This window comes from Diprion similis, chromosome 10, assembly GCF_021155765.1.
Source record: "Diprion similis isolate iyDipSimi1 chromosome 10, iyDipSimi1.1, whole genome shotgun sequence".
In the NCBI taxonomy this organism is placed as follows: Eukaryota; Metazoa; Arthropoda; class Insecta; order Hymenoptera; family Diprionidae; genus Diprion; species Diprion similis.
In genome coordinates this window covers 17,543,659-17,559,177 of record NC_060114.1, presented here as the reverse complement: position 1 = coordinate 17,559,177, position 15,519 = coordinate 17,543,659, and the positions used below count along the sequence as shown (strand labels likewise).

The 15,519-nt window shown below is 41.7% G+C and overlaps 1 protein-coding gene across 3 annotated transcripts in view; it reads left to right on the top strand.

Moving 5' to 3' along the window:
- The window catches only part of LOC124410782, a 70,972-nt gene that overhangs the window by 12,823 nt on the left and 42,630 nt on the right, over positions 1 to 15,519 (top strand). For all 3 annotated transcript variants that reach the window (XR_006929623.1, XM_046889394.1, XM_046889393.1), the window contains exon 2: positions 9,826 to 9,948. Coding sequence is in view for 2 of the 3 variants with exons in the window: in XM_046889394.1 (XP_046745350.1) it covers positions 9,826 to 9,948 (123 nt within the window). In the remaining variant the exon portion in view is untranslated. The remainder of the gene's footprint in view (positions 1 to 9,825; positions 9,949 to 15,519) is intronic.

Sequence of the window (15,519 nt, the reverse complement as noted above, 5' to 3'; positions counted from 1 at the left end):
TACGGGATGAACCCAAATCTAGGGGAAAATTTTATCGTATATTCAAGACGTGTCTGGACTCGGGATACCCGCACCCACCTCTCCTTGTCGGGGAGGAGAAGCTTAAGCGTCGGAGTTTCCCCGACAAAAAGTACCCGTTTTATTGCCGTTTTAAACGGTTTACAACCGAACCTCCAGGCCCAATTCCCTCGTTCCCTCGTTCTCTGCTCTTATTTTCCCGCTGGAGCGAGCAGAGGCTCGATCCGAAGATCGATCGATAGTCGATTACAATTACTACCCGCGCATCCACACCGGGCGGGCACGGGAGAACAGGAAAGGCACCCGATTTTGTACGACAGCTTACCCGTCGGCGAATAAATATCCTCGATACTTTGCCAGTGGGTATTTATCATGAACCTCGACCCCTGTACTGAAATTGCGGTGAAAATAACAATCGACGCAGTTTTTCCCCCTTGATTTACAGATACGTGAATTTATCGTTTCACTCTTAATTTACTCTGTATTAGGCGGACAATACCAAAGCTGAAATAATGGAGATACGCAATTACCTTTTTCCGTTCACGCATAAGTCAACCGAAGACTGTTGAGTCAGGATGTCGGCCGCTGGATGGCGCTGCATCCTTGAATTTCGTAAAATTGAATGCCAAGTTTCCAGCTACTCGTCGAAGGTGAAAATATTGTCAGGCTATCCTTGCCATCATTCTTTACAGCGCAAAATTACGCAGGTCAACTGGTAAGCCGTAGAAATAATCAGACGGTCAAAATAAAATTTTAAGTGTGTGAACCACAGCCATGTTGATTCTGGTTCATCGTTTTAATCCACCTGGACAGATTGTTGACAATACATGCTTTGTTTTTGTGTAATAAGATTCAGCAAAATTTGCAGCGGAATGAGCGTGTTTCGTTGTTAAATTCACTTTGCGTTGTGGAATTAACGAGCAAACAGAACGAGTTTTAGAATTTCGTGTTTGACCCAGACTGACCGTGATGGCCTGCGCACGTGTAGTCACGCGAGAATACCAGTGTGATCATAAAAAATGTACATGAAAGGGTGAAAACAAAAACATTTGAAAATATAAAAGAACGTCAGAAAATGTATAACGTACTTATACGACACAGAGTGAAAAATAAAGCTTCGCCGAAAAGGGCACACTTGCGTGTATATATATACAAATATACGTATAACCGAGTCGTTTACATCCTCTGGGATTGAAACATTTCTAGACCCGAACCCCACGGCACCTACATACGTCAGGCACCTTGGAGTAAAGTGCTACAAAATTTTCCAGGTCAAATATATGTATGCATCATACAATATGTGGCAACTCGTCGATTCTTCGAAATAACGCATTTCATAGGCATGCGGGTTGTACAGCCATAATGCAATTTGAACTTATTGTGTACGCTTGTTCCTGTAGCAAGCTTAGCGGGTTAAATCCTGCATTGAAGAGGTTAGAGGCGAAGCTCTATAGCGTGGCGCAAATGAGCGGGTTGGGCCAAAGTGCGCAAGTAGGGGGGAGGGGGGGAAGGAGAGGGATGATGTATGAGGGAAGCGGAGTAGAGAGAAGCGGGCCACCAAACTCGGCGGGAAAATCTGTCAAATTAGCGCGCGTGTCAACGACAAACGGTACACGCTTTATCAATTAAACTTTGTGCCTAATCCGATGGCGATAGCAAAGCAGGTTTGTATTCGCCGTTTGCTGATCGTCCCCTGAGTGCGGGGACAACAGTTTATTTATTCGTTCATTTGTTGTTTTATTCGTATTGCATTTCGTCGTTATCCCGGAATTTAATGGGAATTGCGTATTCCAGGACTTATCTGTAAAACTAGCCGTTCAACGCCGGAAAACAGGCAACCGAAGATTCACTTTATGTAGCTACCATTTTGAAAATGCAGCTTCGGTTGCCTAACTGCCGGCGTTAAGGGGTTATACCAATTAGGATTTTTCGAAAATCGATTTTTTTTATTTCATTTTCGTAATTATATATGTTCAAGTATATACACAGAAAATTTCATGTCCATCCTACAAATATTCTCCAAGTTACGCGCATATTTTCGAAAATGCTCCGGAGCGTTTGAAGGTGATTTTGAAACTTTGAACGCGTTTTTTGAAAAACTATGATTTCAAAGTTGCTGAGCAAGATTTCTCGGTTTCTTACACATACTTTATGAATATATCTTTCAGTTCTTGATCAAGGTTTGTTTTTCGTCGCTGAATATTGTCCACTTTATAAACAAATTAAGGCGAAAATTTTTATGGAAAATCGATTTTTTTTTCCAGAAGCCGTCGTTTTGTTAAAAATTATTATTTTACTTATTCCTCAGATGAAAAACCAGTTAATACCTTATATTAACTAAATCTTTGTTGTTTTTTTATTTCGTATGACCCGGTCCATAGATTTTTTGCTCACCACGAGATGCAACTTTTAGAGGTATTCCTGGATATCGGCTATAGCAGCTATAAAAATCATTATTTCGTCAAATAAAAATATCAGAATGAGGTTCAATGTTACCCCAATATGTATATATAAATTTTTCTATTAATAAATTGAAATGTCTCTTCACGAAAAATCCTTGAAAAATCGCTTGTTTCCAGCCTCTTGACTAGGCACAACCCTAGCGGCTTGTTTCAAACAAAACTCCCGACGTTCTGTTTCTAGTTTTTCGACTCGCCGATTCTCTTTCGCCGTTCTTGAATCCGTGCGCAAATCGGTTAGAGACAAAACAAAAGATGACGGTATTTCGCGGAGGTGCAGAGAAGGTGAGGAGAACTTATCCCAGCGGGTTTACTCCTCACGACCCTTAATCGACACGATGCAGAAGAAATTGGATAGAGTTAAGCGGAGGATGGCTGGAGAGGCGTTTCCAACGTGATAAGAGAAACCGCGGCGACGACGTTGATGCGAAAATCTACGAGTCAACTCCCTCCGTCTTTTTCCATCATTTTTTTGCGACTCCTTTTCTCTTTCTCTCTCTCTCTTCTCTTCTCTTCTGTTTCCGTTTGCTCCCTTGGCACCTTTTTTCTTGACGTATATCGTGAATGACGGATGGGGTTGTTGGAATAAATTTTAAAAGGAGAGAAAACGCTCGACGCTCTCCGCAACCGGACAGCATTTGGTTGATTAATTATCCGCACTGTTCTCGCCCCGATTCGAATCTGCGAGAATATCGCGCGCGGTGCACCATTCAACCACGGTTCGAAAATTTATTACACAGAGGGCGAATGAACATGCGCAAATTTGAATAAACGAATACGAAAAATCTTGGTGCACCTGGAACACGATCGCCCAAGTGGCGAGGAGAAGGGCTTAAGGTCGGACCACAATTCCACGGCATAAAAAAGTCGTTGAGTGTGGAAAGGCGGGTTCGTTTTAGCCCCGTAAATTCCTGTTTTAAAATGATGCAGATCGGAGTTCAACCGTGCACGGTAATCAAAGGTTCATTTCCGTTTCGTACATATAATTATTCGACAACCGCGGGGCAAATTAATTACGCGTTAGAGGAACTTTGCAGGGTGCGTACATTAAATTATAAATTCGAGATGCACGTGCGGGCAGTAAGTTAATTTTTCACGTGAGAGGGGCGAGAGGCGAAATCGGCTCGCCGCTGCTAAAAGTTGCGGAAAAGTTTGACGCTGGCCTGCTCAGTTCGGCTCGGATATCTCGTGGGAGGAATTCGTTACTGCATAAATCGAGGGTCGAGAGGACCTGAAAGTTGGGAACATATTTTACAATTTTTTCATCTCCCACCACGTGACAAATTTCACCCCCGCCCATCCACTTCTTTCCTAAATTTTTATCTTGTTTCTATTTTATTCTCCCACGTCCCGAGTCGACCTTTCTTCACCTGACTGTTTCACCTTACTCCTTAGTTATCCTGCGCAGCTTCTATTGTTCGTCCTTACGCCCATGATACACAATACTCCTGATTGTTTGTTTTCCCGAAAACAAAGCTCCGATGCCTCGGGGTAAAAGCTCGCTCGAGACTTCGAACTCGAGATCTAACCCACCCGCCGAAATTCACCTCTCATCCGCAGATTTCTAACCGGCAGTATAATCTTCACCGATTAATCTCCGTTTTCCTTTTCACAGGAAATTTTCTCGTAGGTATTCTCTGCAGCTCTTTAATAACCATAATTATATCTCGGATATCCCAACTCGTTACTGAAACTTACCTGATCTTTGGATGTTCATAACAATCTCGAGCAGCTTTTCAATCCGCAACCATCAAGAACCAGGTTAGATATCGACTTATTCAGAAGTTAGCATTGTGGCTTCTGAATAGTTATAAATTCTTGGGACTGCATAGAGGACAGAAACACGCAAATTATACCGAAAGGAAATCGTAAAACTTAGCAGACGCAGTGGTAGACTGCGCATGCGCAAAACAATCGAACTCTATTGGTCGGTGAGGCCGTACAGCGGCAATATTTTGTCTGCAACGCAGGGCAGCCAACTTACTCGAAACGAGGTAGACGTGTCAAAACTCTTCAGCTTCTAGTAGTAATTGTAATTGTGTTTTTAGGATGATTCGTAGCGTCAACAGCCGTTACTCAGTCGATAACAAAAGCTTATCAAGCCTTTCCGAACCGCAAAATCGACTATTCGAGATCTGCTAAGGCTAAAAAGTTCGCATCACCTCCATAACCTCCGCAAATCAAGTTTGACAGCTGAAGCTCAAGGTGGCCAACCTTTACGAAAATCCTACTAACTGTAAGCTCGCGCATGCGCTTGTCGGATTTTAAATCTGCAAAGTTTCACTATTTCCTTTTTGCCTAAACAAGGTGTGAGTATGTGAAAAATTTGCTAACGTGTCGACGTTTCCAAGTTCCAACCATTCGGACTGCTGAAATCCTGCGCTTCGGTCAGAAATTGGGGTTTGGGATTGAAGGTCGAGTGGACGCCTTACGGCGTCACAGAGTGGGACAATTTCGCGTGTAATATCCAGCCCGATCCCCAGATCTGGCAGGTTGTAATTGTGGATTTGGGTCCGAAAGGCAGTTAGACACAGTCATGTACATACATACTGATTGTGTAGCATAAGCTGTCGGAAGGTCTAGAAACCGGCTTGTTACGGAGCCTATCGATTAAGGCGATTAGGGTGTCGCGTGGGCGGAAAATTCCTAATCGGTCTTCTCGGTGACACCCGACAGCCCCTCAGCTCGGCTCTGTCTTCCGCATCCCGAGGCTCTCGGCTCCCCCTTTGCATTGCTGTCGGGCGGTTTTATTCACGCTTCAGTTCGCGTCGGGTCAACGTTATCTGTACCCGCCAGCATCACACCACGGGGAGCAGCTCGAGTGTCGTTTCGTAATGCTTTTTCCAACGGGTTTTTGGGGACGACACGTCACTTTCGATCTTCTTCCACGTCTTTACGCCCCGCGTAGAAGGCTTCGAAGATACGGTGGGATCTCCTCCCCGTATTTCCACCTGTGCGCCTCGCTATGAATACCCGATTACAAGCTGCATCTATAATCGCGTATCTGAAACGTAGTGTCGTCGGTAATAAATTGATGATACATCGTCGAGCAGACAATGACGATGCTTATAAGCGTATCGAATCTACATTGAATAAGTTTAATCCGAAATTGTGTTTGTCCGTATATAGAAACAACGAAAGCAAGAGTTTAAATGTAAAAGAAACCATTTTTGTTTTTAGGTTAACGGAAAAACGATATGGTCGTTGTTATAACAAAGAATTTTTCTGTCTCGTATCAATTGGACATTTTACTATTACTTAGACAGTACTTTGCAACCTCATTAAAAAAAATTGTTTCACTGATTCGGAGTGCTTACTTTTATTCAAAGCATTTACCAACAGAGCGGTATTTTATCCATTTACTAAATTGAAAAACCGCATGTATAATAGATTCCATTTCGCATCCAAGCTCGAAGCTTGTTTTTCCCTGAGAAGAGAAAGAATAAAACACGATGGAATGAATTGAAAGGGGGCGGTAACGTAATTAATCGAAGTTAGCCAACTTGATCAAGTGCCCAAGTTTTTTTTTCCTCCCAGTGTCTCCACATTCTGTCAGATCTTGACTCCCCCGTTGATCGAATTCTCTCGGGAAAAATTGACACTTGACTATAAAAGTTTCTGAAACCTTTCAAAATCGCTACATTAATTATTTGAGATCTGCTTGGCTAAAAAAAATTCGCGTCACGTACATAACCCCTATGAGCCGAATTTGACAGATAAATCTTAAGGTGGCCAGCCTGTATGAACACAAGTTCACGCATGCGCAGTAGCAGGCTCGATCTGCTGTTGTGAGTTTCACCGTTTCCTGCCGGTTCTCACCTGGCGAATCGTTCAACTTCTATCCTCGACTACCGCTCGAGGCTCAGGTAAATATATCGAAAGCGGAATAGACCGTCATGAGCGGATGAATTTTTCAGTGGCACGCGCAAGGCTGCAGAGGCTCGTTCGTAGGTAATCGTAATTGTGCCTGGAGGAAATAACCTCGGTTTAATAATACTCAGGGTGGGGGTAAATTTCGTCGGCACTTTTTTAAATATTCATCGACACAGATGTACGTACTTACTTACCTCGAGGCGTTCACCGGTTCCGCGTGTCATCTCCTCTGACATCAACTATCATTTCCTTTATCTCGCGTCTGTCGTCCATTTTCCTTACTCTCGTTACCCCCTTTTTTCTTATCTTACCGTAATTTCTAATCTTTTCTTCGTTACTTAAGTTCAACTTTTGATTTCAAGTTTGCTCGTTGTTTCGGTTCATTACACGGCACATTTTTCGTCCCATTGTACGTATTTGACACTTTGCGTGTTGCCACCCGAGGGACTCGTCCCCTACAGGGTGAATGAACGCTCTATTCTATTATACCCCATCAAGATAAACCCAACTTTCATGATCACGGCTACTTCCGGCAAGAATCTCTGCACGCTATAATTGCCTGCATAAATACATCGCCCTGCACTGACAAAGGACGGATTGATCATTAGTGTAATATGCACGCGGTGCGATTCAACCCTGCTGCAGTTATACTGCAGGATCGATTTTCCTCCTGCAGACTTATAATGCTGTATTTATAAGAGTCGCCTGCTTGCGCCAGCGCGAGGCATGTGCAGTTTACACTGCTGCATGATGCAGGCTTATCGCTCGGGTTCATGGAAAATTTGCACGGAGGTATAAACGTTGTGGAAACTCACGCGTGCAGGTAAAAAAATTCCTAATTCGTACATCGACTGGTATAAGACGTAGATCATGCCGCGTGTTTACTCGGAAAAATCGCGATTTCCGACGAATCATTTAGAGCATTGAAAGAATTCTCTTCTCAGACTCGGACGTAACTGCAGATGTTCGCCATATTGTGCCGAACGACCGAAGCGCCGAAGGTTCGTCGTTATTGGCGTCGATGGGTATTACCGGATTAGCAGATTACGAGATCCGTAACTCTCGAAGCGAGTTGAAAAAGAGCGAGAAAGACATACAGACGAGGTCAATAATGCCGGGAAAACTTTGGCTTACTAGATCCAAGTAATATAATTATTATACCCGCTGCAGGGCACGGTGTAGAATGACGAAGAAAAAAGAATTACGAAGAAACATCCAGTCAAGTATATTTTTCCTCTCTTTTCCCGGACGCGGATGGATAGATGTATATTTAATTACAGCCTCTAGGTACAGAGAAACTCGCGCGAAGTCTGTACTCCCTGCCGTCTCACCCTGGAAAATGGAAAAGCGGCCGGAATGGGGCGAAAAACAAAAGACAACCTTATCTCGATCAGAGGATACACACACGCGTGGAATATCGCTGGGTTTACGATATTATATGGAAGAGATCGAATCAGACGGAATGAAAATCGGGCCGGTGGGGGTCCTTACGGTTAAAGAGAATCGGAGAAAGGAGGAAATTATTAAACGCTCCGGCGGTTTTCGTTACGGTCACCACGACCGAGGACGTATCTGCTGTTTTTTCGCCCGGAAAGTATAGAAAAGGTTCGTGGAATCGACTTTTCGATTGCGGAAATGGGCCAGACGCAGAAATTCAATGGGACAGATGCTCGCTGTAGACTATTTTAGATTGGGGTTATATTTTTTTATACGTTTCGTTTGAACATGGTTTAAACGTTAATTATCGTCAAAGTAAAAATTCTCCAATAGTATAGAATTTTTAACTAAAGTCTACGAGGTATTTCACGCCATGTGAATCGTTCCGTTTTAAGGGGGTCTACCGGTCTAGAGGCTTAAATTTTATACATTATTTTAAGTGAGATAAACGAGAAATGAAAGACATTTTTAGCATCCATTTTTTGACAAGACCTTTATTAATGTTTCAAGAATACGAAAAATTCATCAAAAACAAAAAAAAATGTACAGGGTGATAAAGTGGGGGCTGCAAGAAAAAAGGCGCGTCCTGGTCGACATGTTTTTAACTTGTAGTGTTCCGAAACAAAAATTTCAAAGAAATTCTGTATTAGTAAGGACGTCTCGGTAGTTCGGAGCACGGAAAGAGAAGAAAAAAGTTTTTTCACAAAATTCCGACGATTCGAAAAAAAAATTTTTAGTGTCCCTGTTTTTTGATCTTTCCGAATTTTAAAAAAATAGTAACCAATTATAATTTTTTTTCTTATTCCGTGCTTCCAATCATAGAAGGATATACAAAGAACATTTCCACCAAATTTCAAGTAAATCGGTCCATCAGAACTTGAGATATGTCAACGGTATCGAAAAAAGTAGTTTCGAGAAAAACGCGTTTGATGATTCGTTCCGGCCGGACAGGCTTAGTCGGCGCGTCACAAAAATAACTGTAACTCCGAAAATAACTTGAATTTCCAAAAATCCTTTTAGAGGCTTATTCTTAAAAAACTAAGCTTTGAAAATATGGAGAAAAAAACGATTTTTTTGAATTCGCAAACCAGAATACCCCCTTAAACGAAGTGTGAAAAAGCGTAATCATTACTCAGTTTCTTCGCAGTATTTTTCAAAATCGTCGTGCAATACGGTTTGACTGTTGGACTAGCTGCATCTTAACGCAAATATTAAGATATTTCTTATCGTGTGAAAGAAAAAGTCCTAATTTTTATAAAATCTAGTTTCTGGTTTCTCCAAAGTAAAAAAGAAGCCAGTGGGCTTTTTGAACATAATTTAACCATCGACACGATGATTATATCCACCTGAGACTGTATTTTACGATTATTTTGGAAAATTCTACTTTCCAATTTTACGAAAAAAATAAAAAGAAACATCGACTCAATTCAAAGCAGTCTGCCTTTTGTCAAAAGGTTTAATTCGCCTGGACGTGATTGACGAACCACCTGAATGAAATTGAATTCTGATGGGAATTAATTTATTGTTAGACCTTTAAAGCTTCATAAACGAGACTGCGCTGCTCATTATTATTATTATTATGCTTTGTTTCAATTTCGACGAGGATAACATTCGCTGTGATTGATTGCGACAGTTTTAGACGAGACTGTAGATACGCGTGACGGCTAACTGCAGGAAACGCGAGACAAACACCGTTATAGAACTCCATTGAACTAATGGAAACTCTCTCCAGCGTATAATTTTCCGGACGTCTGCAATATTATATGCCATTCGGACGAGGTGCGCTTATTTTTCGAATCGCCCATTTCAACATTCCTTGAAGTTTTCAGCACTTGACCAAGATGAAAATTACTGGTAACGGATTTATTGAGTTTGTCCGTAAAGTTGGCATTCACAGTAAAATATCATTTCACCTGATTATGAGAAAGAAAACAAAAGGATAGTGCGAAATTTCCCGTCAAATATTGTTGGCGAAATTTCAGGCAAGGAAATGAAAGGGAAACGGCTTGAAGCTGACGCCATTTCTGTCCTGTTTCAGGACCGAACATTAAGACGGCTATGGCGATTTTGAACTGCCTCCTGGCGCGTCAGCTGTGCTTCGAGGATCCATCCTGCAGCGCCATTTTGGAAATCATACCGAGGGTCTGCGGTCCGGAATTGGGTGAGTGTAATAGACGGCTAGACGATATAACCTCTTTAATAAACCTCACCACCCACGATGCAGGCTCTGATGGAAGTGATTTATTTTTTTTCATCATAGACGCAGGTTCTTCGCCAAATTAAGAGTGATTTAATGCCTCGTTATGATCGGTGAATGATTTCGTCGATCGTAACTTGACTTCTCAAGTTCAGTGATTTCTTAAGTTTCAACAATAGTATTGATCACTATTCGTGGAATGCTGTATTTCGCAATCTTTTTTATACTTCCTCTTACGTTGCTGGGTCTCGTTCTTCCGACTGAAGAATCTCGAGTGAAGATACTTGACAAGAAACGAATGATACCGAATGATTAAATCTTGTTAGTGAAATTACGCGGAGGTTTGTGTAACACTTTTTATCTCACCTGGAATGGCACACATTTTTACCCGCACTGCAGGTCGGATTCTGATCGCATTGCTGTTGATTTTTTTTTTCTTGCCAAATGGGCTCTAATTGCAACAGGGTGCGGCTGTAACGCGCCTGCTATAATACCGAGAAATATATCTAGTTTTGATTACCATATATACAGTCCTAATAACTATTTTCGTTTCTTACCATGAATGAAAGATATATATGAGGAATTCCACTCCAAACCTGGCTACATCTGACCTACACCATCGGCGATTTTGTTTGTTTTCAGAGTATGATGTGAGCTCTATGCCATGAAGGAATGCAAGAATGTTATTGAAAATTGAATGAGTGATGTCATTTATTTCTAATTATTGATGATTAGGTGTGCGGTATACTTTGTCTTAATTAGAATATTGAAAATACTGTATCTGATACTTATTATCGTAGTCTTAAAATATGGCTTACGTTTTGGCCCGTGTACTGGTGCGACACACCTCTGCAGAATACGATGTATGATGTATGATATTGTACTGTCACTATTTTATGTAACCTGGATTCGAATGAATAAAATATCAATTTTCACCGTATTTTCTTTGTATTTCCTCGACTGTTGGTCGTTTTCTGTTTACGATCTTTTTTTAGCGAACCTGAGGGTCCAATTGTTAGTCTGATAAGGGTCGCAAGCATCGAAAGCGCAATGTAAAGTTATTTACTCAAAAAATTGCTTTGAATTTTTGGTCGAAATTTCAATGATTTTGAATAATGCTGGAATCGATTCTTTAGTGCACTATGAAGAGGTGACTCTTCGGGAGAAATCGATTAAGCGGCGTCCGAATGAGCTGCGAGCGCCAAATGAAGAGTTACAGTCGAAAAACGGAAAGTTTCCTTCGTAACTTCTCAGCTGTTGGTCCTACGCACTTTTTGATGTCGTTTTCAGATTCCTGAGGGGCCGATGAGTGTACAAAGCATCCTGCAAAACTATTCTGAGACGGAATGTTTCCGAGCTCTGGAAATCGCAGAACAGCAAAGCTAACCCCTTTGGATTTTTGGTGAAAATTTCGTTGATTTGGAAAAGTGCTGGGAACGATTTGTTCATGCACTATTCCGACGTGATTTTGCGGAAGATGAGGATTGACCGCAGTCCCGATTCGCTGCAAACAACGCATCCAAAGTTACGGCCAAAGAACCAAAGATTTGTTTTATCAGTTTCGCTGCTGCTGGTATGTCCTCGGTAATTTCTCTGCCGTTGGTCCTGCGCCATTTTTGAGGTGTTTTCTGAGTTCCTGGGGGTCGAATTACTCTAGAGATGGTCATACGAATCGATTCCAAGACGAGAAATTTTCGACTTCGAAAATGGCCGAAAAAGTAAGGCTTACCCCTTTGGATTTTTGGCGGAAATTTCGACGATTCCGAAAAGTGCTGCAATAAATTCTTCAAGGCACTATTCCGACGTAATTTTGCGAGAGGAATCGATTGAGCGCATTCCCAATACGCTGCGAGCAACGTATCAAGAGTTACGGCCAAAAAATGAGAAATTTCCTTTGTAATTCCTCTGCTGTTGGTCTCACGATATTTTTGATGTGTTTTCCGCATTCCTGAGGGTCCAATTAGTCGGAAAAGGGTCCTGCAAAACGATTCCCAGACGAAAAGTTTTGGAGCTCTGAAAATCGCAAAAAAGCAAGGCTAACCTCTTTGGATTTTTTCACTCGAAATTTGGCCGATTTTGAAAAGTATTGAAAGTGACTTTGTGATGCACTATATCGACGTAATTTTGCGAGAGGAATCGACTGCGCACAGTCCGAATACGCTGCGAGCAACGTATCAAGAGTTACGGCCAAAAAATGAAAAATTTCCTTTGTAATTCCTCTGCTGTTGGTCTCACGATATTTTTGATGTGTTTTTCGCATTCCTGAGGGTCCAATTAGTCGGAAAAGGGTCCTGCAAAACGATTCCCAGACGAAAAGTTTTGGAGCTCTGAAAATCGCAAAAAAGCAAGGCTAACCCCTTTGGATTTTTTCACTCGAATTTTGGCCGATTTTGACAAGCATTAAAAGTGACTTTGTGATGCACTATATCGACGTAATTTTGCTAGAGAAATCGACTGCGCACAGTCCGAATGCGCTGCGAGCAACGTATCAAGAGTTACGGCCAAAAAATGAGAAATTTCTTTTGTAATTCCTCTGCTGTTGGTCTCACGATATTTTTGATGTGTTTTCCGCATTCCTGAGGGTCCAATTAGTCGGAAAAGGGTCCTGCAAAACGATTCCCAGACGAAAAGTTTTGGAGCTCTAGAAATCGCAAAAAAGCAAGGCTAATCCCTTTGGATTTTTTCACTCGAAATTTGGCCGATTTTGAAAAGTATTAAAAGTGACTTTGTGATGCACTATATCGACGTAATTTTGCGAGAGGAATCGACTGCGCACAGTCCGAATACGCTGCGAGCAACGTATCAAGAGTTACGGCCAAAAAATGAGAAATTTCCTTTGTAATTCCTCTGCTGTTGGTCTCACGATATTTTTGATGTGTTTTTCGCATTCCTGAGGGTCCAATCAGTCGGAAAAGGGTCCTGCAAAACGATTCCCAGACGAAAAGTTTTGGAGCTCTGAAAATCGCAAAAAAGCAAGGCTAACCCCTTTGGATTTTTTCGCTCGAAATTTGGCCGATTTTGAAAAGTATTAAAAGTGACTTTGTGATGCACTATATCAACGTAATTTTGCGAGAGGAATCGACTGCGCACAGTCCGAATACGCTGCGAGCAACGTATCAAGAGTTACGGCCAAAAAATGAGAAATTTCTTTTGTAATTCCTCTGCTGTTGGTCTCACGATATTTTTGATGTGTTTTCCGCATTCCTGAGGGTCCAATTAGTCGGAAAAGGGTCCTGCAAAACGATTCCCAGACGAAAAGTTTTGGAGCTCTAAAAATCGCAAAAAAGCAAGGCTAATCCCTTTGGATTTTTTCACTCGAAATTTGGCCGATTTTGAAAAGTATTAAAAGTGACTTTGTGATGCACTATATCGACGTAATTTTGCGAGAGGAATCGACTGCGCACAGTCCGAATACGCTGCGAGCAACGTATCAAGAGTTACGGCCAAAAAATGAGAAATTTCCTTTGTAATTCCTCTGCTGTTGGTCTCACGATATTTTTGATGTGTTTTTCGCATTCCTGAGGGTCCAATTAGTCGGAAAAGGGTCCTGCAAAACGATTCCCAGACGAAAAGTTTTGGAGCTCTGAAAATCGCAAAAAAGCAAGGCTAACCCCTTTGGATTTTTTCGCTCGAAATTTGGCCGATTTTGAAAAGTATTAAAAGTGACTTTGTGATGCACTATATCAACGTAATTTTGCGAGAGGAATCGACTGCGCACAGTCCGAATACGCTGCGAGCAACGTATCAAGAGTTACGGCCAAAAAATGAGAAATTTCTTTTGTAATTCCTCTGCTGTTGGTCTCACGATATTTTTGATGTGTTTTCCGCATTCCTGAGGGTCCAATTAGTCGGAAAAGGGTCCTGCAAAACGATTCCCAGACGAAAAGTTTTGGAGCTCTAAAAATCGCAAAAAAGCAAGGCTAATCCCTTTGGATTTTTTCACTCGAAATTTGGCCGATTTTGAAAAGTATTAAAAGTGACTTTGTGATGCACTATATCGACGTAATTTTGCGAGAGGAATCGACTGCGCACAGTCCGAATACGCTGCGAGCAACGTATCAAGAGTTACGGCCAAAAAATGAGAAATTTCCTTTGTAATTCCTCTGCTGTTGGTCTCACGATATTTTTGATGTGTTTTTCGCATTCCTGAGGGTCCAATTAGTCGGAAAAGGGTCCTGCAAAACGATTCCCAGACGAAAAGTTTTGGAGCTCTGAAAATCGCAAAAAAGCAAGGCTAACCCCTTTGGATTTTATCGCTCGAAATTTGGCCGATTTTGAAAAGTATTAAAAGTGACTTTGTGATGCACTATATCAACGTAATTTTGCGAGAGGAATCGACTGCGCACAGTCCGAATACGCTGCGAGCAACGTATCAAGAGTTACGGCCAAAAAATGAGAAATTTCCTTTGTAATTCCTCTGCTGTTGGTCTCACGATATTTTTGATGTGTTTTTCGCATTCCTGAGGGTCCAATTAGTCGGAAAAGGGTCCTGCAAAACGATTCCCAGACGAAAAGTTTTGGAGCTCTGAAAATCGCAAAAAAGCAAGGCTAACCCCTTTGGATTTTTTCGCTCGAAATTTGGCCGATTTTGAAAAGTATTAAAAGTGACTTTGTGATGCACTATATCAACGTAATTTTGCGAGAGGAATCGACTGCGCACAGTCCGAATACGCTGCGAGCAACGTATCAAGAGTTACGGCCAAAAAATGAGAAATTTCCTTTGTAATTCCTCTGCTGTTGGTCTGACGATATTTTTGATGTGTTTTTCGCATTCCTGGGGGTCCAATTAGTCGGAAAAGGGTCCTGCGAAACAATTCCCAGACGAAAAGTTTTGGAGCTCTGAAAATCGCAAAAAAGCAAGGCTAACCCCTTTGGATTTTTTCACTCGAAATTTGGCCGATTTTGAAAAGTATTAAAAGTGACTTTGTGATGCACTATATCGACGTAATTTTGCGAGAGGAATCGACTGCGCACAGTCCGAATACGCTGCGAGCAACGTATCAAGAGTTACGGCCAAAAAATGAGAAATTTCCTTTGTAATTCCTCTGCTGTTGGTCTGACGATATTTTTGATGTGTTTTTCGCATTCCTGGGGGTCCAATTAGTCGGAAAAGGGTCCTGCGAAACAATTCCCAGACGAAAAGTTTTGGAGCTCTGAAAATCGCAAAAAAGCAAGGCTAACCCCTTTGGATTTTTTCACTCGAAATTTGGCCGATTTTGAAAAGTATTAAAAGTGACTTTGTGATGCACTATATCGACGTAATTTTGCGAGAGGAATCGACTGCGCACAGTCCGAATGCGCTGCGAGCAACGTATCAAGAGTTACGGCCAAAAAATGAGAAATTTCTTTTGTAATTCCTCTGCTGTTGGTCTCACGATATTTTTGATGTGTTTTCCGCATTCCTGAGGGTCCAATTAGTCGGAAAAGGGTCCTGCAAAACGATTCCCAGACGAAAAGTTTTGGAGCTCTAAAAATCGCAAAAAAGCAAGGCTAACCCCTTTGGATTTTTTCACTCGAAATTTGGCCAATTTTGAA